At 36.4% G+C, this 22,500-nt stretch overlaps 1 protein-coding gene and 2 long non-coding RNA genes across 3 annotated transcripts in view; 1 reads left to right on the forward strand and 2 right to left on the reverse strand.

Annotated features, from left to right (window-relative positions):
* Positions 1–8,387, reverse strand: part of LOC106872297 (uncharacterized) — a 149,339-nt gene extending 140,952 nt beyond the window's left edge. Inside the window, exons 1-2 of the mRNA XM_089348316.1 lie at positions 8,280–8,387; positions 1,031–1,069 (exon numbers count right to left, since the gene is read on the reverse strand). Of these exons, the coding sequence (XP_089204442.1) occupies positions 1,031–1,069; positions 8,280–8,310 (70 nt within the window). The 5' untranslated portion in view covers positions 8,311–8,387. The remainder of the gene's footprint in view (positions 1–1,030; positions 1,070–8,279) is intronic.
* The window catches only part of LOC149136673 (uncharacterized), a 367,529-nt gene that overhangs the window by 233,386 nt on the left and 111,643 nt on the right, over positions 1–22,500 (forward strand). The gene's annotated exons all lie outside the window — the stretch shown is intronic.
* LOC149136676 (uncharacterized) overlaps positions 12,137–22,500 on the reverse strand; it is a 13,591-nt gene continuing 3,227 nt past the window's right edge. The window contains exons 2-3 of the long non-coding RNA XR_016240929.1: positions 21,012–21,194; positions 12,137–12,545 (exon numbers count right to left, since the gene is read on the reverse strand). This is a non-coding gene — a long non-coding RNA (uncharacterized LOC149136676). The remainder of the gene's footprint in view (positions 12,546–21,011; positions 21,195–22,500) is intronic.

A 22,500-nucleotide genomic window follows, 5' to 3' on the forward strand; every position in this document is an offset into this window, starting at 1 on the left:
TGTGTATGTATAAGAAATTGGATCTTTTTTAAAACGGGTCCACATTTTTCATTAATGTTTTACGTAGTGTTTTTGGTACCGAAAGACTTTCAAACTTCGTATACTTATCTATTTTGTGTTATAGAACAGAAAAATATTTTTGTATTCGAATTTATTTCATGTAAAAAATTGTCTTATTTCGATAATTTCAACCAATCACTGACAAGGATTCAGTTGTTTATATTTACTCCTTTGGCTGATTAAGCCATAGCTTCGTTTTATTTGCTTTTTTCATTTTCTTTTTTTTTTCTTCGTTTTATTTGCTTTTTTCTTTTTAAATTTGCTGTTTTACCCTAACCCTAACCCTATCACCGATAGAATTGTTTCAGAATCGTTTGTTTATGTAGTCGGCACTTAATGTATATCGGCTGAATGGACGTCAGTGATTGGTTGAAATTACAGAAATACGACAACTTTAACATGGAATAACTTAGGGATTTCTTTTTTTTTTTAAGAATACTAAGAGAAAAAGATTTTTATATGACACATTCTACCAGTGTTCCAAATTTCAAAGTGTTTCGTTAATGAAAAATGTGGCCCCCGTTTTAAAAAAAGATCCAAGAAATTGACTGCGTAAACGTCAGTACGAAGATTGCTCCATCCAATGAGAGTTCAATATTACTAAACGTTTCAACTACATGTACTTATCGCTCTACTAATAGTTTCCTGTACATGCGTACGTTCATCATGCGTACGTCATTGATTCCTGATGAACACACGCATGTAGTTGAAACGTTTAGTAATATATATATATATATATATATATATATATATATATATATATATATATATATATTCTTTTTTTCTTAATCGTTTCAGTTATTTGACTGCGGGCATGCTGGAGCACCGCCTTAAAAGGGCTTAGTTGAAGTGCTTATTCTTTGTAAGATGTATGTATGTATGTATGTATGTAAGTATGTATGTATGTATGTATGTATGTATGCATGTATGGCTCAAAGTATCCGCAAGAAACAGAGCAGGATTTACTTACCAACTTCTGTATATGACTGAGAAATGACGGCGGCGGTCACTGAAATAATAATAATAATAATAATAATAATAATAATAATAATAATAATAAATTATTATGATGTTTAACAGACACCGGGGATGTTTAACATGTGAGAACGATAAATCACTGCTCCGAAATTTATCCAAAAACATCGGAAATAAAGACATCGCATGGAGCCAAAAAATAGCTGACAAAGGGTTGGACTATATCCGAGTAAGTAATACTTATTGAAATTTATTTCTATTTTTCTAAATATAATGATGTATTTTAACTTGATACCTCCACTACCCGCACAGCGATCGTAAACACACGTGTTACATCAAAATCAGACCATCTCTAAACCCAAACACCATGTACAAAAAAATTACAAACAGATTAAATAACACCGGTATTATTCCACCCAAGAATAACAACCGAGAAGTGCGTACTGTAAGCTTATTACGCAAACAGTACGGAGATCTGAACGTGCAAAACAATCTGACAACAGAAATGAACAAACCGGTACCTTACGAAAACGATGACCGTCAAAATAAAGGGCCGGACGTTGTTCCTCATGTCCCGCAAACAAAACCAAAACGGCATAAATGGACACGTGAGGAATACATTTCGATCCTACACGCTTATTTCACAGCAGTGCTCTACCCCAAAAACGAGAACGCAACAACACATACATATAAAATATGGAAGAAAAATAATGTAAATAAAGACCTCGGTAAAACAATGAACCCTAACAAACTAGCTAACATAAGAAGATATATTCTAAAAGCAAAAAAAATTTCAGAAATAGAAATAGAACAATTGAAAGGAAAAATACATCACGAAATTCTAGATAGTAGTCACACAGCAATGCCAAATAATAATATAAGCACTGAGATAGCAGAACACGAGGACAAACGTAACATTTCCGGCAAAAACGAAGTAAACAAAAAACAACAAACCCAGACCGTAGACATGTATAATAGTGTACAAAAAGCACCAATCCAGAACACCACAGACAAACATATGAATGAAAAGGAAGGCAAAACAAATCTAAAGCCTGGGAATAACGAAGGGAAACCTAATGATTACGATACTATGAAAATGAGAATAACCAAAGAACTGAAAACCACAGATCTTAGAATGGACCACAGATCTTAGAATGGACCACAGATCTTAGAATGGACCACAGATCTTAGAATGGACCACAGATTATATCTCCCAAAAATCAAAATAGACAATAAAACAACATCAATAATAAATAGCATAAACCTGGCCGTCACGGAACTAACAACCACAGAAAGAACAGGCAATATCACTGCGCTAAATGACATAATATATGCGGCAGCCACTGCAGCCACAAAAGAAGCAGGATACTCACTCAAACCCACCCGAACAGGAGTTCTACCACCCAAACAGACCTTGTGGATAAATAACATCTAGAACAAAATTAAAAAAAGAGAAAAGATTTATCGATTCTCAACGAAATTAGTAGACAATCAACACAACTAAGTAACAAGAAGAAAACAAAAATACTGTACAAATACAGCATTACAGAGAAAGACTTACCTGAAGCAAAAGAAAAACTAAAGCAAGACATCCTTGCCAAAGCACAGAGGATCCGCCCGTATGAGAAACGCCAACGTTTCTTTGAACAAAACAAACAGTTCAAATCCAACCCCAAAAAACTCTACCAAGAACTGGGTAAAAATAAAATAGACATTACTGCAGAACCAACAGCAGAAGAACTGGAAGAATTCTGGAAACAAATATGGTCGGTGAAGCAATAACCCCAGAAAAGGACCATTAAAACAACGAACTTAGCACCTGAGCAACTCTGGGTCCCTATAACAACTGAAGAGGTCACCCAGACACTGCAAAGACTAAGCAACTGGAAGGCACCTCGGCACGACAAGATCCCCAACTTCTGGTTAAAACACCTCACAGGAATGCATAAAAAGCTGGCAGAACACTTTAACAACATACTAGCAGAGCCAGAGACAATGCCTGAATGGCTCACGAAAAGGAAAACCATCTTAATCCCCAAATCCACGGAAACGGAGAAACCACAAAACCATAGACCTATAACCTGTCTCCCTACGATCTACAAAGCCTTTACTGCAATAATATCGCAGAGATTGAGTAAGGACCTGGAAAATAACAACCTGTTTCCAGAAGAGCAGAAGGGATGCTGCAAGGGCTCATACGGCTGTAAAGACCAATTATTGATCAATAAAGTCATAACTGAAGACAGCCGCAAAAAGAAGAAAGGCCTCAGTATGGCCTGGGTGGACTACCAAAAGGATTTCGACAGTGTTACCCACACGTGGATTCTGGAAGCACTAGCCATAAACAAGGTGGCACCAATTGTTATAAAATACATAAGGCACTCAATGAACAAATGGCAGACAGTGCTACAGCTCCAAACAAAAGTGGAACTTGTGAAAACGAAAGTCATCCCCATTAGAAGAGGAATATTCCAGGGAGACACGCTCTCTCCACTCCTGTTCTGCTTGGCACTCACACCTTTAACTGAATTGCTAAATAGAACTGGTTGCGGTTACAAATGCTACGGAAAAACAGTCAACCACCTTTTATATATGGATGACCTAAAATTATATGCTAAAAATGACAAAGAGCTAGAAACACTACTACAGACAGTACACGGCTTTACCAAGGAAATAGATATGAAATTCGGATTAGAAAAATGTGCCAAAGCAACCTTGAAAAGAGGAAAATTAGTTAAAAGTAGCAATATAACACTAGATAAAGCCAATGAAATAAGAGAACTAGACGAAAGCCAACCATACAAATATTTAGGAGTCAATGAACTAGATAGGATACAACATACACAAATGAAAGAAAAAAATAAAGAAAGAGTACTATAGACGAGTTAGATCAATACTAAAAACAGAGCTCAATGCTAAAATCAAGATAATGGGTATCAACGCTTTAGCTGTCCCAGTTATAAGCTACAGCTACAACATCCTTAACTGGACACTAAATGAACTATCTAAAATAGACAGGAAAACAAGAAAAATAATGACAGGATATAGGATGCACGACCCAAAATCTGACATAGAAAGGCTATATATACAACGCACAGAAGGTGGCAGGGGTCTTATACAGCTGGAAAACTATTATAAAATAACCACCATAAGACTGCAAAAATACCTACTCCAGAAGCAAGGAAAACTAATACAAATAGCCACAAAACACGAGCAAAACAAAAAACTGTTTTCAGTATTTAAGGAAGCTGACAAATACAAACAAGAAATCAATCTACCTAACAAATACGAAGAAGAAGAAGAAGAAGAAGAAGGAGGAGAAGAAGAAGAAGAAGAAGAAGAAGAAGAAGAAGAAGAAGAAGAAGAAGAAGAAGAAGAAGAAGAAGAAGAAGAAGAAGAAGAAGAAGAAGAAGAAGAAGAAGAAGAAACAACAAAAGCTATAAAACAAATGAAATTCAAACTAAAACTAGAACAGCAACGGACCATGATAAAACGATGGCAAGAAAAGCCCCTACATGGTAAATACTGGGCTAAACTAAATGCAAAGGAAATAGACAGAGAAAAATCCCAGCAATGGTTGAGAAGCTCAGGACTCAAAGCAGAGACTGAAGGATTTTTAATTGCTGCACAAGACCAAAGCCTCCCCACCAGAAATTACCAAAAATATATAATGAAAAGAAACATAACAAGTAACTGTAGAATATGTGGAGATGGACAAGAAACAATAAATCATATTATCTCTGGCTGCCCTGTCCTGGCTAAGAAGGAATATATTCACAGACACGACAGAGCTGGGACCTATATACACTGGAAGCTATGCCAACACTATGGAATAACAACAGAAAAAAGATGGTATAAACACACGCCAGAAAAGGTCACAGAAAAATAGAAAGCAACCATACTCTGGGATATGCCAATACACACAGATAGAGAAATTAAGGCAAATAGACCAGATATAGTTATCAAAGATCATGAAGAAAAAAAATGCTTTCTAATTGATGTATCAATACCAGCAGATGAAAACGTTTCTCTAAAAGAAATGGAAAAACTTTCAAAATACAAAGACCTGGAAATAGAGGTAACTCGAATGTGGAATCTAAAAACAGAAACAATTCCTATTATAGTAGGTGCCTTAGATATAATTAAAAAAATATTCAGACAAATACATAACAAAAACACCAGGACTTACAAATATATATAGCATACAGAAAATTGCACTACTGGGCACTGCACACATCCTACGCAAAACACTTTCAATACAGTAACCATAAGAGCACCACAGCAAACCACAGCACATACCCAAGGCGCACAGAGCTGCGCTCGGTAGTGAAGTGAAAACACGTTATAAAAATAAAACTCCTGAACGATAATAATAATAATAATCATAATAATAATAATAAACAATTATAGATCAGGAAAATGGAAGTTGCTTACTGATCGGCCAGCATGCCCGTTTGATTCCATGATCGTAAAAAAAAAAAAGAAAGAAAAGCAAAAAAACTCTAATCCCTTAAAATTTGAAATATGAAAAATTTGGAGCATGCGAACATTAAAGGTCGTGTCTATAATAATTGGTGCGTTGGGAACAGTAAGCAAAGTTATGGATAAATGGCTGAAGGAGATTGGAATAGAATGCCCGGTAGAGCTCTTACAAAAGGTTTGTCTCTTAGGGACACCAAAGATTATCAGGAGGGTTCTATGAACTTCAAACACTGCTGAAAAGTTGTGGATACCTAACGTTACGGGTAGTAACCCTCTACTCACATAAATCCGACCAGGACTAACACCGAACCTGATAATGATGATGACGAAGAAGTGGAGGAAGATGTAAATATATTAAGTTTTGCATCAATATGGCTGAAGTTAAAAGTTAAGAACGTAGTACTAGCACCACAATTACACATTACGTATCTTAATATTTTGATTTGATGGCAAAATGTCTTACCTACCGTCCATTTTAATATAAAATTATAACCGCTCAGTCTCTCTTTTAAAGTTTGTTTCTTTCTGACTTATTGGGCCAAATAAAACAAACCGCCGCACGCACGCACACACACACACACACACACACACACACACACACACACACACACACACACACACACACAGATACACATTCCTTTCCTAAAATGACATAGTAATAAAAAAAAACTATTTTTCTTTTGACAGCGGTTCTCTCTCTATGCAGCGGAATGCATTAATCGATAAAATATTAAAGGCACGAGGCCTGAAATTTGGGGGAGGGGGATAGACGATTACATCGACCCCAGTACTCAACTGGTACATAATTTATCGACCCTGGATTGATGTAAAGTAAAATGTACCTCGGCGGAATTTGAACTCAGATCGTAGCGACGGGCGAAATACCACTAAGCATTTCATCCAGCTAATTTTTTAAAGTCACGAAGAATGTATGGGATACTGAGATTTCATTTGTTTTTATCAGTGGACTTTATAATATGTCTGAAGTGATTATGTCACCAGATTTAGGGACATATAATAAAGGAACATCATTTCATCCAGTGTGGTAACAATTCTTTTTTTACTATAGGTACAAGGCCTGAAATTTTGGGGAAGTGGACTAGTCGATTATATTGAAACCAGTGTTTCACTGGTACTTAATTTCTCGACCCCAAAAGGATGAAAAGCAAAGTCGACTTCGGTGAAATTTGAAATCAGAACGCAGTGACAAGCGAAATACCGCTAAGCATTTTGTCCAGCGCGTTAACGATTCTGCCAGCTCGCCGCTTTAGTCTAGAATATAACCATTAATGTAACTCATAAAACTGCTTGAAAATCGATGCCACACCAGTGACGAGGTTGTGGATGCTGAAATAGTGATGGTATTACCTGTAACGCCAGCATCACAGATGAAATAAAGAAGAACGTTGTCGTAAAGTTTCCCAATATTTGATTTCGGAGTATCTCCCCAAGTATCACTGATATTAACAATTTAAAAACCACAGGTCGCCCGACAAATTTCTGTCCCAGTACAATCCTCCGTCAAATGTCAGCGATATGCACGACTGTTTAAATAAAATCCCAATGATTTATCCATTTTACCATTGCATTAAAGATGAGATTATACGGAGATATGTTTTTAATAATATATCAAAGACATTTGGAAGCCATTCCCACTGATATGTCTACACAAAATATCTACTCCGATCCGTTTTAAAGACAGAAGAAAAGAGAATTCTACAAAATATTGTTCTTCAAGTTACACATCATTCAACGATGTCGTATTAGTTTTTGATTCTCTCGTTGTTTGCACAGCTGAATTTCTTCATAGTCATGACTTACTAGGTCTTTATAACATTTATAACCAAGATGGCTTCGCATTAAAATTTTGAAAGCCACAGAATAGACCAACAGGCGTGACGATACAAAAAGGTTTCGAAAATACACCATAATATGATTATTTTAAAACATAATCAATCATTGCTGATGATTGTTGATTAGCAGCAACTAATATTCGATGGTGGAAACATCCGAAAAGAATGTCACTAAATCGCAGAGTATGTCAAAATTAATTTCCTATTACGGCTGTATAAAGCCTGTCAAATGATTTATATGAATCCATCTTCTGACAATTCAAAGCCGTTTTGTTGCCGCCTCATTATACGAACGAACAATTATATTACACTCTGGGCAACTCCTAGATATGTAAAGTATAGAATACTTAAAAATCTAAGTAAAACGACAGCTAATTTCTCAAAGTCACAAAGAATGTATGGGATACTGAGATTTCATTTGTTTTTATATAATATAAGTTCATTGTTTTAAATAATATAAGTCTGAAGTGATTATGTCGCTAGATTTAGGGACATATATAATAAAGGAACATCGTTCAAAATACATGCTAAATCGCTGAAAAAATATTAAGTGTAGTTCAGTATCGTTGGATATGTTGTTTTATAAATGGTTTGCAATGCAGTGAGCTTCGATATACAATTGAAAAATTATTAGATTTTAGTTAATCGGTGATATATTAAACAGAAAAGTTGATTAGGAATCATTTCCAAACAGAGAAAAATGGCCTAACGATGAAAACGGAAAGAAAATTCATTATTTGAAAAAATATGAAAGCCAGACATATTAAAAACCATATTCTGTTCTTCAAATCAACAACAGCTACAACAATAATATCTAAACCAAAAACAAATGCAATGTTAGTCAAGATATTTAAAGTTAAATATGGGGAAATTCTAAATGCAAAATGATGTGTGTTGTTAGAAACTCACCAATGAAGCCAAACAAGTGAAATGTCTTCATAGCTCGGCTTTGTTGGAGGTCCGGTTGATGGGTGCTGTCCGCTGCCTGGACTGAATGTCATCTAACTACCTATATATACCTATGGACATATATACAAGAATACAGGTGTGGGGAGAGAGAGAGAAAGGAAGAAAGAGAGATAGAGAGAGCGTTGGTGAAACATAATTGGCTAATTTTGTGAGTGGAGAAGTGAATGTGAGGCGAGTTAAAAACAAATGTATGAAATACTTACGTAGGTGCATAGATTTGCAGACAGGCAGGTCGGTTGGTCGGTCGGTAGGTTGGTAGGTAGGTAGGTTGGTAGGTAGGTAGGTAGGTAGGTAGGTAGGTAGGTAGGTAGGTAGGTAAGTATAGGTTGGTAAGATGGAAGGAAGGAGAAAAGGAAGAAAGGAGGAAAGGAAGGAAGGAAGGAAAGGAGGAAGGTAGGAAGGAAGAAAGGAAGAGGAGTAGGTAAGATGGGTAGGTAGCCTGGAGTTGAGATTTTAGTGTTGTGGGCGGGTGAAGAATATTTATCCGTGGACAAAGGACAAAGGTGGAAGACAGAGGCTGCAAAAGGTACTGAAATTGTATGGAAGATGATTTTGGTGGGTAATGGTAAGAGTAAGAAGAAGAAATACATGTATTTGTGTGTGAGGGTATTTGAGGTTGTCTGTGTTCGTGCGAGTAGATGTGCCTGTATGTAGGAAGAGTTACAGATTGATGAGTAGAAAGGTATACATTTGTAAAATAAAATGTCTTAGTGTGGTAAGAAGCTTGTTTCCAAACCACATGCTTTCAGGTTCAATCCCAATGCCTGGCACAATGGGCACCTTCTACCATAGCCTCGGGCCGACCAAAGCCTTGTGAGTGAATTTTGTAGAAGGAAACTGAAAGAAGCCCATCGGGTATATATATATATATATATATATATATATATATATATATATATATATATATATATATATATATATATTCACACACATGCGTGTGTGTGTCTTTGTGTCTGAGTTTGACCCACTTCACCGCATGACAACCGGTGTTGGTGTGTTTACGTTGCTGTTACTAAACTTCTTCAAGGCAGTGCCCCAGTATAACAACAGCCTTATAACAGAAATTAGTAAATGGTTAAGTACATATGTAAAATAATGTGTGTGTGAGTGTGTGTGTGTGTGTGTGTGTGTGTGTGTGTTTGTAAGTGCGTGTGTGTGTGTGTGTGTGTCTGTCTGTCTGTGTGCGTGTGTGTGTTTGGATGTATGTACGTATGTACATACATGCATCACAGATTCCATCATCTGAAATTGTACGAATGGATGACAGGCAGAACAGACATACGTGGACGGGTAGAATGGTTGTATGTTCGACCTCCGATTTAGCCTTTATTTTTTCCTAAAAAATAAGTTAAAAAAATAAGCTAACCCCAAAATTGATCGAAGTATTATCGAAAAACAAACAAATTTCAAATATCAATTTATCGATATACATTAAATTCCGTATTTACTTTTGACCCCAGCAGATGACGAAACTGGAGTTACATCAGCATGTATGTGGTCCAGATTACATAAGTGTACTCTCTAAATACGCACGCACATGCATACTAACATGTAAGCATGTATACTAACGCACAGATGCACACAAACATATGCATACGCATATGCACACAGTGACAGACAGACGCGTTTGTGTATGTATGCATTATATATATGTATGTATGTAAGTATACACATGTATATGTAGATGCACCTCCACACACACACACTTACTCGCAGACAGGCACACACGTACACACATAAAAATATGCATCTATATACATACAATACATGCACATACCAACATATGTATTTATAATGCAAATGTATAAATATATATATATATATATATATATATATATATATATATATATATATATATATATATATATATACATATATATATATATATATATAAATATATATATATATATATATATATATATATATATATATATACATATACATATACATATATATATATATATATATATATATTTATATTTGCAAATATATATTTACACACACACGCATGTACACAAACATATACACACACACATATGCACAAACATATACACACACATACACACACACACCCACAGATATATATATATATATATATATATATATACCACACATACACACACACACATATGTATATATATGACTATCTATCCACACACACACACACATGCATATAAATGTACACTTGCATACATAACTGTATACCTGAACATACAAACACACACACACGCGGTGATATCGGAAGTTCATGCTGCAGGCTGTTTAATTTTGCCGTCAAAATTGATTAATATTTTCTTCAAACAGGATCAACGAAAAACTGAATAGCTAAGTGTGTACCCTAAACCGACTGTTGTAGCCGGATTATGAAGATATAGAATTTGTATTTACATAAGAATAATCCATTTACATAATGAAAATCTCAATACAAACAACAATAAGTAAAGATGTAAACGAAATCTATAAACTCTGATCGGTCTTCACCATCTCTAGAAACGGTTAAACCTGGTTGTTATATTTCATGTAATGGAATTCATGTAATGGTACATTTAATACGTATATATCTTTTACTCTCATTTTTTACATGTTTCAATTATTTGAATGCGGCCATGCTGGAGCAAAGCCTTGAAGTGTTTTAATCTAAAAATATCGAAACCATTACAAGTATTTTTTTTTATTAACGCCTGATACTTATTCTATGGGCCTGTTGTGCCGAACCACTACGTTATGGTGATATAAACAAAGCAACACCGGCTGTTAGGTGGTGGTGGGGAATACACGCACGCACACACATACGTATTTATGAATTTGTGTTGCAAGAATCTTGATGTGAAACTGTGTGTTGAAACAGATATCTATAGGACAGAATGGACTAAACATAGCAGACCACACGTGAGGGGAAAGACCTCCGGACAATGAACATGAGACAAAATAAGAACAATAATGAACGAGTGGAGAACGAATATATAGTGCGCGTGTTTATTTGGCAAGAAAAAATAAATTGACCATCCCGAAAAATATCAATATTTGTTTCAACACACGATTTCACATCAGGAATCCTGCAAAACAAATTCATATATATATAGAGAGAGAGCGTGTGTTTATTTGGCTAAACAAAAAAAATGACCATTCCGAAACATAACAATATACATACATTATATATATATATATCCGATAGGCTTCTTTCAGTTTCCGCCAAGCAAAAACCCACTCATATGATTTGGCTGGCCTGGGGATATAGGATATAGAAAACGTTTGCTGAAGGTGCCAAAGCCGTTGGACTGAACCCGGGATCATGTGGTTGAGAAGCAAAGTTCTTACCACACAACCACGCCAAAGTGTGTGTGTATGTGTGTGTGAGAGCGTGAGTAAGAGAGAGAGAGAGAGAGAGAGAGAGAGAGAGAGAGAGAGAGAGAGAGAGAGAGAGAGAGAGAGTGTGTGTGTGTGTGTGTGTGTGCAGTTGCTTCTAATGTAAGTATTGAACCTGAAATTCAAGAGTAGTTTCGTAGTCTATTAAATCACTCCCAGCATTTGAGCATTACTGTATTTAACCGACCAAACTTGACTTCGGGTGGAATTTGATCTCAGAGTGCAAAGAACCGCAAGAAATAACAAAACGACGCAGAAACACATTCATCTTACGCAGCGCTGGCTTTACCATTAAGCAAAAGATGCATGTGTTTAGGGCAACAAGTGAATTGGGACACTACAGAAATGGTAAATGGTTTACAGCACAAAAGAAATCAATTTAAACATGCTAAAATAATATTCAAAGAATTTTTAGGTAGTTGAGACGAAAACATAGCTTTAATAGACCAGCATTAAACTTCCTGCTTGTAGTCGTATCAGAGTTCTGCTATAAACTTTTAAAGCCTTTGCATTTAATTGCTTGTAGATCGTCAATGCATCAGTATGATTTGATAGAGTAATTTCTAAGCTTTAACTATCAGAGTAAATTTCATACAGAAATAATCACAAATCATCGATGCACTTTACTTTGGTTAGAGACATTTTAGAAGATGAAGAGAGAATAAAAGATGATTGCATGTATGACTATGTATCTGTGAGTGTGTGTGTGTGTAGGTATGCCTTAAGTTCATTCTTTTGGTGATCCGGTAAGCTTTCCTGCCAAAGTCTTTTAATTGTGACATTGTGCTACAATACCTTCATTCATTCTTAATACCCGCAACAGACGACATTCGCATAGACCTAGAAAAACATAAAATAGAACCATTAGAAACAGGACACAAGAACAATAATGACAACAACATTTTCAAATAGTCAGGGAAATGCGAATTAAAAAAAAGCATACAGTTCTATGCTAGATAAGCAGAAGAAACTTCTTACAAAAACAGGTAAACGACATTAATATTGGCTTCCAATTTTGGCACAAGGCCAGCAATTTTAGGGGAGGGTTAAGTTGATGACATCGACCCCCCCCCCCCCAGTGCACAACTGGTACTTATTTTATCGATCTCCGAAAACTTAAAGGGCAAAGTCGACCACGGTGGAATTTGAATTCAGAACGTAAGGGCAGAAGAAACGACGCTATGCAATTTATCCGGCGTGCTAACGATTCTTGTTTCTTTATTGCCCAGAAAGGGCTAAACATAGAGGGGACAAACAAGGACAGACAAAGGATTAAGTCGATTACATCGACCCCGGTGCGTAACTGGTACTTAATTTATCCACCCCAAAAGGATGAATGGCAAAGTCGACCTCGGCGGAGTTTGAACTCAGAACGTAGCGGCAGATGAAATACCGCTAAGCATTTTGTCCGGCGTGCTAACGTTTCTTATTTCTTTATTGCCCACAAGGGGCTAAACATTGAGGGGACAAACAATGACAGACAAAGGGATTAAGTCGATTACATCGACCCCGGTGCGTAACTGGTACTAAATTTATCCACCCCGAAAGGATGAATGGCAAAGTCGACCTCGGCGGAGTTTGAACTCAGAACGTAGCGGCAGACGAAATACCGCTAAGCATTTCGCCCGGCGTGCTAACGATTCTACCAGCTCACCGCCTTAAAGTACATAAATATTGGTAAGATCATTTTGAAAAAACATCTGAACACCAGCTTCCCAAACAACTCAGAAATATTAGAAATCTCAATTCCTTTACATATGATATATGATGAGGAAATATCAAGACAAATATTAAAAAAAAACAACTTAAAGAATGAAATCTAGAATACCATAGTGCAGAATACTAAATGAAAAAGCGTGAACACAAGGTTAATATATTACACTTTATAAGGCGCGAGCTGGCAGAAACGTTAGCACGCCGGGCGTAATGCTTAGCGGTATTTCGTCTGTCTTTACGTTCTGAGTTCAAATTCCACCGAGGTTGACTTTGGCTTTCATCCTTTCAGGGTCGATAAATTAAGTACCAGTTACGCACTGGGGTCGATGTAATTGACTTAATCCCTTTGTCTGTCCCTGTTTGTCCCCTCTAAGTTTAGCTATTTTGGAATATCTGAAGTAACATTCAGTTAACATTATGTGGCCAGATGGTCTTCTTCAGAAGGAAGTGATCAGTAACGGCTATGTCGAGGTATGTATGGCAAACTAAAAGATAGGAATATCGACAAATGCCATCAATTGGAATATAAGAAAACTAACTACTACCTTCGTGAATAGAACCAGAAGATGTTCTTGTGCAGAGAGAAAACAACAGACATATACAAAATGGACGCTTGCTCAGAGTGCTTCGGAATATAGAAAATATTAACAAGTTCACAGTAAAATTCTGGCACATCGGATTTGTTCAAAGGTACCTGTTAAGATGCTGACACAAAACGTAGCATCAATTACGGAATCCATTTCTGAAAGTATAACAAAAAAACAACAAAAGACAACGAAGAACTGCACCACCACAAAATTAGGAATGTATCAAGGCGGTGAGCTGGCAGAATCGTTAGCACTCTAGGCGAAATGTTTAATGATATTTCGTCTGTCTTTATGTTCTGAGTTCAAATTCCATCGAGGTCGACTTTGCCTTTCATCCTTTCGGGAGTCGATAAATTAAGTACCAGTTACGCACTGGAGTCGATGTAACCGACTTAATCCGTTTGTCTGTCCTTGTTTGTCCCCTCTATGTTTAGCCCCTAGTGGGCAGTAAAGAAATAAGAAACGTTAGCACGGTGGGCAAAATACTAGGCAGTATTTCGTTTATGTTCTGAGTTCAAATTTCGCCGAGGTCGACTTTGCCTTTCATCCTTTCGGGGTCGATAAATTAAGTACCTGTTGCATACTGGGGGTGATCTAAACGACTGGCCCCTATTCCCCACAAAAATTTCGGGTCTTGTGCCTAGAGTGAAAAAGAATATTGCTAATGTATCACATCTACTTTTGCAGTGTATTGCATATACCTCTAAACTATTAATTGTTTACTAATAACAGCCTCTCAAATTTTTCACACCGTCGTACTAGCTCCCTCCAAAATTAATTTAACAACCGCATTCATTACCATTACTCTGTATGGGTATATATTTATACGTACATATATACGTATGTGCGTGTCTATGTATACGTTTATATAGGTTTATTTATTTGCTTATGCATGATTTAGGAAGGATAATTTCTCTAGTAAGCAGATTCTTTCATTCTAGATCATTATCTTGGTGTGACATGAACGTAAGGTTCCTCTGCTTCTTAGGGAAAATTGTAGAAGACTTCTTAAAAAAAAAAAGACTGGAGTGAGACAAGGATGTCTACTATAGCTGATATTTCTTGATGCCCATTAATTGTGTGACGAACTACTACACATGCCGAAAGAGCAGCATATGAAAAGCTGGAGAAAAAGTAGATGGCTGATGCTCTTCATAGTCGAAAAATCACGTAGCACGATGTGAATAAATTAATATTTATCTCCCGCTCAACGTGGATGCTCTGTTAGAACACAGAACACTGCGTTATTTTCAATAAGAGGAGCTCTCATATGAACTTGTCACCATTAGTTATCTTTTAATAAGCCTACTGGCTATTTGTGACACCATCGCCTGAATAGACATTGAGATTCAATATATCGCTGACGGGAGAATCGGCTGCTATGTCTAGCTTGACGTATGTCATTGACAAGCTCAAGGAAGGGTGAGATCACATGATATGGCAGATCAGGCGGTCGTAGCCAACGATAATCGCCCGCCAGCGATATATACTCGAGTGTTTTTATGTACCACAAGACAACATGAAAAGTCCTCTAATGATAAATAACGCAATATTCTGTATTTTAACACAACATCCATTTTTAGGTGGGTGATAAATATTACCTTTTGATACTAATTCTGTTTCTGTCGTTATTAATTATTTATTAATTATTTTGTAAATAACGTGTTTCACCTGTCTAGGAAGCATGATGTCCACATCTAATGATATAAGCAAATCTGGCATTTTTTATGATGCCGAGTTATAATGAATTGACACTAATATCTTCAGAAAGATCTAAACATTGGCAATAATGTGCCTCCAGAATCATTCTAAACATTTGATATCCAGAAATTCTGAACAACAAAACGTCCGGGATAAAGCCAAGCACGAACGTGTTAAACAAAAAACAGCGAGACGGATGTGGAGGTGGCTAAGTCATATATGAAGAAAGAAAGGAGATTGGAGGCGTAAGCCTCGGTGCAAACCCACAGATGATAACGGAAGACAGGAAATTGGCCGAAGAAGGACTAAAGATTTCAGAGATAATATGGAATCAAGGAAAATAGAGCAGCACAGAAAAGCATGTATTAGAACATTGCTGTCGAGAGCCCGCATTTCGTCTGATATCCATGATGATGATATGGGTGAGTATGTGTGTGTGGGAGTCTATGTATTTGTGTGTGTGTGTGTGTGTGTGTATGTGTTAATATGTGACTATATATGCATTTTATTTAAATTATTGTTAAACAAAGAGTATATTTAAGATAAACTGTTAAACTGGAAACGAAAAAGAAATATAAAAAAAAGATGAGGTGAAAATCAATATATGTTCATTGTAACTACGTGTTTAATACCAAGAGAAACAAAACAAGTCAATATTGCAGACGTTTTGTTTGTAACAGATGTAGTAATATTGAACCAATGTTAATCTGCGAATCTTCAATAATTTGCAATTGTTTTAAGTTTATTAAATTCCCAAACGACATGTTTTCTTAATAATCATTTCCGCATTGGTAAGTTGAGAACAACTACAACGACGACGATGACGACGACGACGACAAGAAGAAGAAGAAGAAGAAGAAGAAGAAGAAGAAGAAGAAGAAGAAGAAGAAGAAGAAGAAGAAGAAAGAAGGAGAAGAAGAAGAAAAAGAAGAAGAAGAAGAAGAAGGAGAAGAAGAAGAAAGAAGAAGAAGAAGAAGAAGAAGAAGAAGAAGAAGAAGAAGAAGAAGAAGAAGAAGAAGAAGAATAAAAAGAAGAAGAAGAAGAAGAAAAAGAAGAAGGAGAAGAAGAAGAAAGAAGGAGAAGAAGAAAGAAGAAGAAGAAGAAGAAGAAAAAGAAGAAGAAGAAAGAAGAAGAAGAAGAAGAAGAAAAAGAAGAAGAAAAAGAAGAGGAAGAAGAAGAAGAGGAAGAAGAAGAAGAAGAACAACAACAACAACAGCAACAGCAACAACAATAACAACAACAACAACAACAATAACAAAGAATCAACGACAACAACAACATCAGCAAAAACAACAGCAACAACAGTAATATTAATAATCCTTTCCCCTATAAGCACAAGGCCTGGAATTTATGAGGAGGGGATTGGTCGATTGCATTGACCCCAGTGTTCACCTAGAACTTATGTTATCGACCCCCACGAAAAGATGAAAACTATAGTCGACCTCGGCGGAATTTGAATTCAAAACTTAAAGATGAACGAAATGCTGCTAAGCTTTATGTCCGTCGTGCTAACGATTCTACCAGCTTGCTGCTTTAATAATAATAATAATAATAATAATAATAATAATAATAATCGACTCCAGTGTTTCACTGGTACTTAATTTATCGACCCCGAAAGGATGAAAGGCAAAGTCGACCTGGGCGGAATTTGAACTCGGAGCGTAACGGCAGACGGAATATCACTAAGTATTTCACCCGGCGTGCTAACGATTTTGCCAGCTTGCTGCTTTAATAATAATAATAATAATAATAATAATAATAATAATAATAATGATGATGATGATGATGATGATGATGATGATGATGATGATGATGATGATGAAGGTGGCAGGGGTCTCATACAGCTGGAAAACTATTATAAAATAACCACCATAGGACTGCAAAAATGCCTACTCCAGAAGCAAGGAAAACTAATACAAATAGCCACAAAACACGAGCAAAACAAAAAAACTGTTTTCAGTATTTAAGGAAGCTGACAAATACAAACAAGAAATCATACTACCTAACAAATACGAGGACGAAGAAGAAGAAACAACAAAAGCTATAGAACAAATGAAATCCAAACAAAAACTAGAACAGCCACGGACCATGATAAAACGATGGCAAGAAAAGCCCCTACATGGTAAATACTGGGCTAAACTAAATGCAAAAGAAATAGACAGAGAAAAATCCCAACAATGGTTGAGAAGCTCAGGACTCAAAGCAGAGACTGAAGGATTTTTAATTGCTGCACAAGACCAAAGCCTCCCCACCAGAAATTACCAAAGATATATAATGAAAAGAACCATAACAAGTAACTGTAGAATATGTGGAGATGGACAAAAAACAATAAATCATATTATCTCTGGCTGCCCAGTCCTGGCTAAGAAGGAATATATTCACAGACACGACAGAGTTGGGACCTATATACACTGGAAGCTATGCCAACACTATGGAATAACAACAGAAAAAAGATGGTATAAACACACGCCAGAAAAGGTCACAGAAAACGAGAAAGCAACCATACTCTGGGATATGCCAATACACACAGATAGAGAAATTAAGACAAATAGACCAGATATAGTTGTCAAAGATCATGAAGAAAAAAAATGCTTTCTAATTGATGCATCAATACCAGCAGATGAAAACGTTTCCCTAAAAGAAATGGAAAAACTTTCAAAATACAAAGACCTGGAAATAGAGATAACTCGAATGTGGAATCTAAAAACAGAAACAATTCCTATCATAGTAGGTGCCTGAGGTATAATAAAAAAAATATTCAGACAAACACATAACAAAAACACCAGGTCTTACAAATATATATAACATACAGAAAATTGCACTACTGGGCACTGCACACATCCTACGCAAAACACTTTCAATACAGTAACCATAAGAGCATCACAGCAAACCACAGCACATACCCAAGGAACACAGAGCTGCGCTTGGTACTGAAGTGAAAGCACGTTATAAAAATAAAACTACTGAATAATAATAATAATAATAATAATAATAATAATAATAATAATAATAATAATAATAATAATAATAATAATAATAATAATAATAATAATAATAAGTATATGTTCACAAATCCAAATATATGGTACCCTAGGCATAACACCTACATGAACTTCTAACTTGTTGTCTCTTGATGTCTCTGGGTGAGACTTGGATCCAACTTGTACGAATGCAAGACAAAAGTCAAACATAAAATAGTAATAATAATAATAATAATAATAATAATAATAATAATAATAATAATAATCTAAAAACAGAAACAATTCCTATCATAGTAGGTGCCTTAGGTATAATAAAAATAATATTCAGACAAATACATAACAAAAGCACCAGAACTTACAAATATATATAACATACAGAAAATTGCACTACTGGGCACTGCACACATCCTACGCAAAACACTTTCAATACAGTAACCATAAGAGCATCACAGCAAACCACAGCACATACCCAAGGAACACAGAGATGCATTCGGTAGTGAAGTGAAAGCACGTTATAAAAATAAAACTACTGAACAATAATAATAATAATGCACCATACAAACATGTCTATGGCTTGGATTGATTTTAAGAAGGCATATGATATGATGCCTCATTCTTGGATCGTTGAATGCCTGCAGATATTTGGTGTTGCTGACAACATCACAAATTTTCTGATGCATAGTATGAAAGAGTGGAACACCAAATTGTACTAAGAAAATGTATTCCTTGGAGAAGTTAATATTAAAATGGAAATCTTCTAAGCTGACTCGTTTTCTCCGTTGCTATTTGTAATTGCACCAAATCTCATAACAATAACACTTAGGAAAGTTAAGATGGGTTATCGATGTGCTTGGTGCGATGCACGTGCCTGACGGATAATCATGATGAGTATATTGGGCTTTGTATATTTGTACCCCAGTGTCACTTTGAAGGCATGCGCTGCTCTCTCACTCAATAATAATAATAATAATAATAATAATAATAATAATAATAATAATAACAATAACAATAATGTAATAATACCGTAAAAAACAATAGTTATGGATCTATGAGGAAGCATCTTTATATGCTTCACTCGATAGAAGTAGCAGTCAAATTTTCCCTAAATTGCACACACTGTTATCTTAAAAAGAATCAAACAAAGAAGGCGATATTAATTATGTAGTCCTTAGATACACCATATCTGGAAAAAATATCGCGGCGGGCACGGCTTGAATATTGAGATCCTGAAATTGTTTCATCAGAGTAAACCTGGGGACACAACAACAAACACACATCAACCAAAATTATTAGAAAATACATAGGTTTATTACATAAATTCGTTTGACTTATTTATTTTCATCCTTATTTTTCATTAGCAATTTTAACAAATCAATTATACAGTAATCTTTATTGTTCACGACTTGTTGCCAACGTTTCACCATTTTGTCGATGCTGTGACAGTAGAAATCACCGGTTATTGACTTGAAGAATTTAACGAGCCACGTTTTCAACTCCACGTCGTTGGTGAACGAGATAACTCGGAGACTGCTGGAAATCGACTGAAAGTGTGATAATTTAAAGGAGAATACGGTGGGTGTGGTAGAACCTCCCAACCAAGCACTTGAATAGCATTTGTGGTGAAGAAGTTTACTGTGTCGCTGGTCATGTTGCTTCAGCTGGATTGCTAATCGAGTGAAGGTGAATTTATCTGGCGAATCTATCACGGGAGCAACCCATCAATTGTACCACTTTCTTAGTGGAAAGTTGCGGATCCTCGTGGATGTGCCCACTCGATCGATCCTCATTGAACTGAAAACGTCGATTGAACCACTTCGACTCTGTGAAGTCGAATTTCCCCTCTTTGTAGCAGGAAACCCATATCTACTCTTTACTCTCTTTTACTCTTTTACTTGTTTCAGTCATTTGACTGCGGCCATGCTGGAGCACCGCATTTAGTCGAGCAAATAAACCCCAGGACTTATTCTTTGTAAGCCTAGTACTTATTCTATCGGTCTCTTTTTACCGAACCGCTAAGTTACGGGGACGTAAACATACCACCATCGGTTGTCAAGCGATGTTGGGGGGACAAACACAGACACACAAACATATACACACACATATACAAACATACATATATATATATATATATATATATATATATATATATATGTATATATATATATATATATATATATATATATATATATATATATATATATATATATATATATATATACATATATATGGTCGGCCCGAGGCTATAGTAGAAGTCACTTGCCCAAGGTGCCACGCAGTGGGAATGAACTCGGAACCGTGTGGTTGGTAAGCAAGCTACTTACCACGCAGCCACTCCTCCGCCTATCTGTGCAGTTTTACAGAAAAAACACCTCAACTTTCTCCATACGCAGTACGAATGTCTTGAACAGCTTTTGGCAGCTTTAGAACCTTGATTGAAAGCGGAGAATGGCAGGTGTCGAAAATGCTCATTTTACTTTTCTGCTAGGCACTTCCACGTCATATGTCTGAACAGAGGTAAAATTTGTAAAAATATCAAAATCAATAAAGAAAAGTTGCAGGGGAAGAACAGAGCTGAAAAACAAAAATCAAAAACAAAATAAAAACGCTACGATGAAAATATTTTGCGTGTTAATTCAAATAACATTGAAAAGCAACGAACGAATTTATCTGACAACCCAATATATAATTTCACAGCCGAGTACTGATACAACTTATCTGACCAGCTTTCACACAATTTCTGCCCTTTCAAGTTTACTAACAAGCTTCGTGTCTACAAGGAAGCATTATAAAAGACATGATAAATGATATGTGTGTGTTGGCGCTCCGTCGCTTACGACGTCGAGGGTTCCAGTTGGTCCAATCAACGGAACAGCCTGCTCGTGAAATTAACGTGCAAGTGGCTGAGCACTCCACAGACACGTGTACCCTTAACGTAGTTCTCGGGGAGATTCAGCGTGACACAGGATGTGACAAGTCTAACCCTTTGAACTACAGGCACAAGAGAAACAGAAAGTAAGAGTGAGAGAAAGTTGTGCTGAAAGAGTACAGCAGGGTTCGCCACCATCCCCTGCCGGAGCCTCGTGGAGCTTTAGGTGTTTTCGCTCAATCAACACTCACAACGCCCGGTCTGGGAATCGAAACCGCGATACTATGACCGCGAGTCCGCTGCCCTAACCACTGGGCCATTGCGTCTCCACGATAAATGGTATATTACACACTAAACAACATAAATTCTTGATTTATTGACATCATCTTCTAGCTTTGAGGATGTATCATAATTACAAAATGGTAATGAAGACCAGCTTCATATGAGGAAGGGACATAATTTCGAGAGTCAAGTATCCTCCAAAATTTAACATGCTTTTACGTATACATATAAATATGTGTGCGTGTGCATGTAAGTATAATGTATGTATGTATGTATGTATGTATGTATGTATGTATGTATGTATGTACGTATGTAAAGGTCTGTGCTACGTCGCTTTGTGTACTATTGGTAACATATACGGTCTGTTTCCTATCAGACCGCCAATAATGAAATCGGCACATACACCAGACCATTCAGGTGATGATAGCCGCTACAAACCCAGTTGCTCAATCCTCAAGGGGTGGGGGTGGAGATTCATCAAAAGAATAGATGAACCCAATATGGGCGAGCTGGGCGAAATGCCTATCGGGATTTCGTCTGTCTTTACGTTCTCAGTTCAAATTACGCCGAGGTCGACTTTGCATTTCATCCTTTCGGGGTCGATAAATTAAGTACCAGTTGCGTGATAATTTAAAGGACTGCTGGAAATCGACTGAAAGTGT

This window comes from Octopus bimaculoides, chromosome 3 (genome assembly GCF_046866305.1).
Source record: "Octopus bimaculoides isolate indiv1 chromosome 3, ASM4686630v1, whole genome shotgun sequence".
NCBI lineage: Eukaryota > Metazoa > Mollusca > Cephalopoda > Octopoda > Octopodidae > Octopus > Octopus bimaculoides.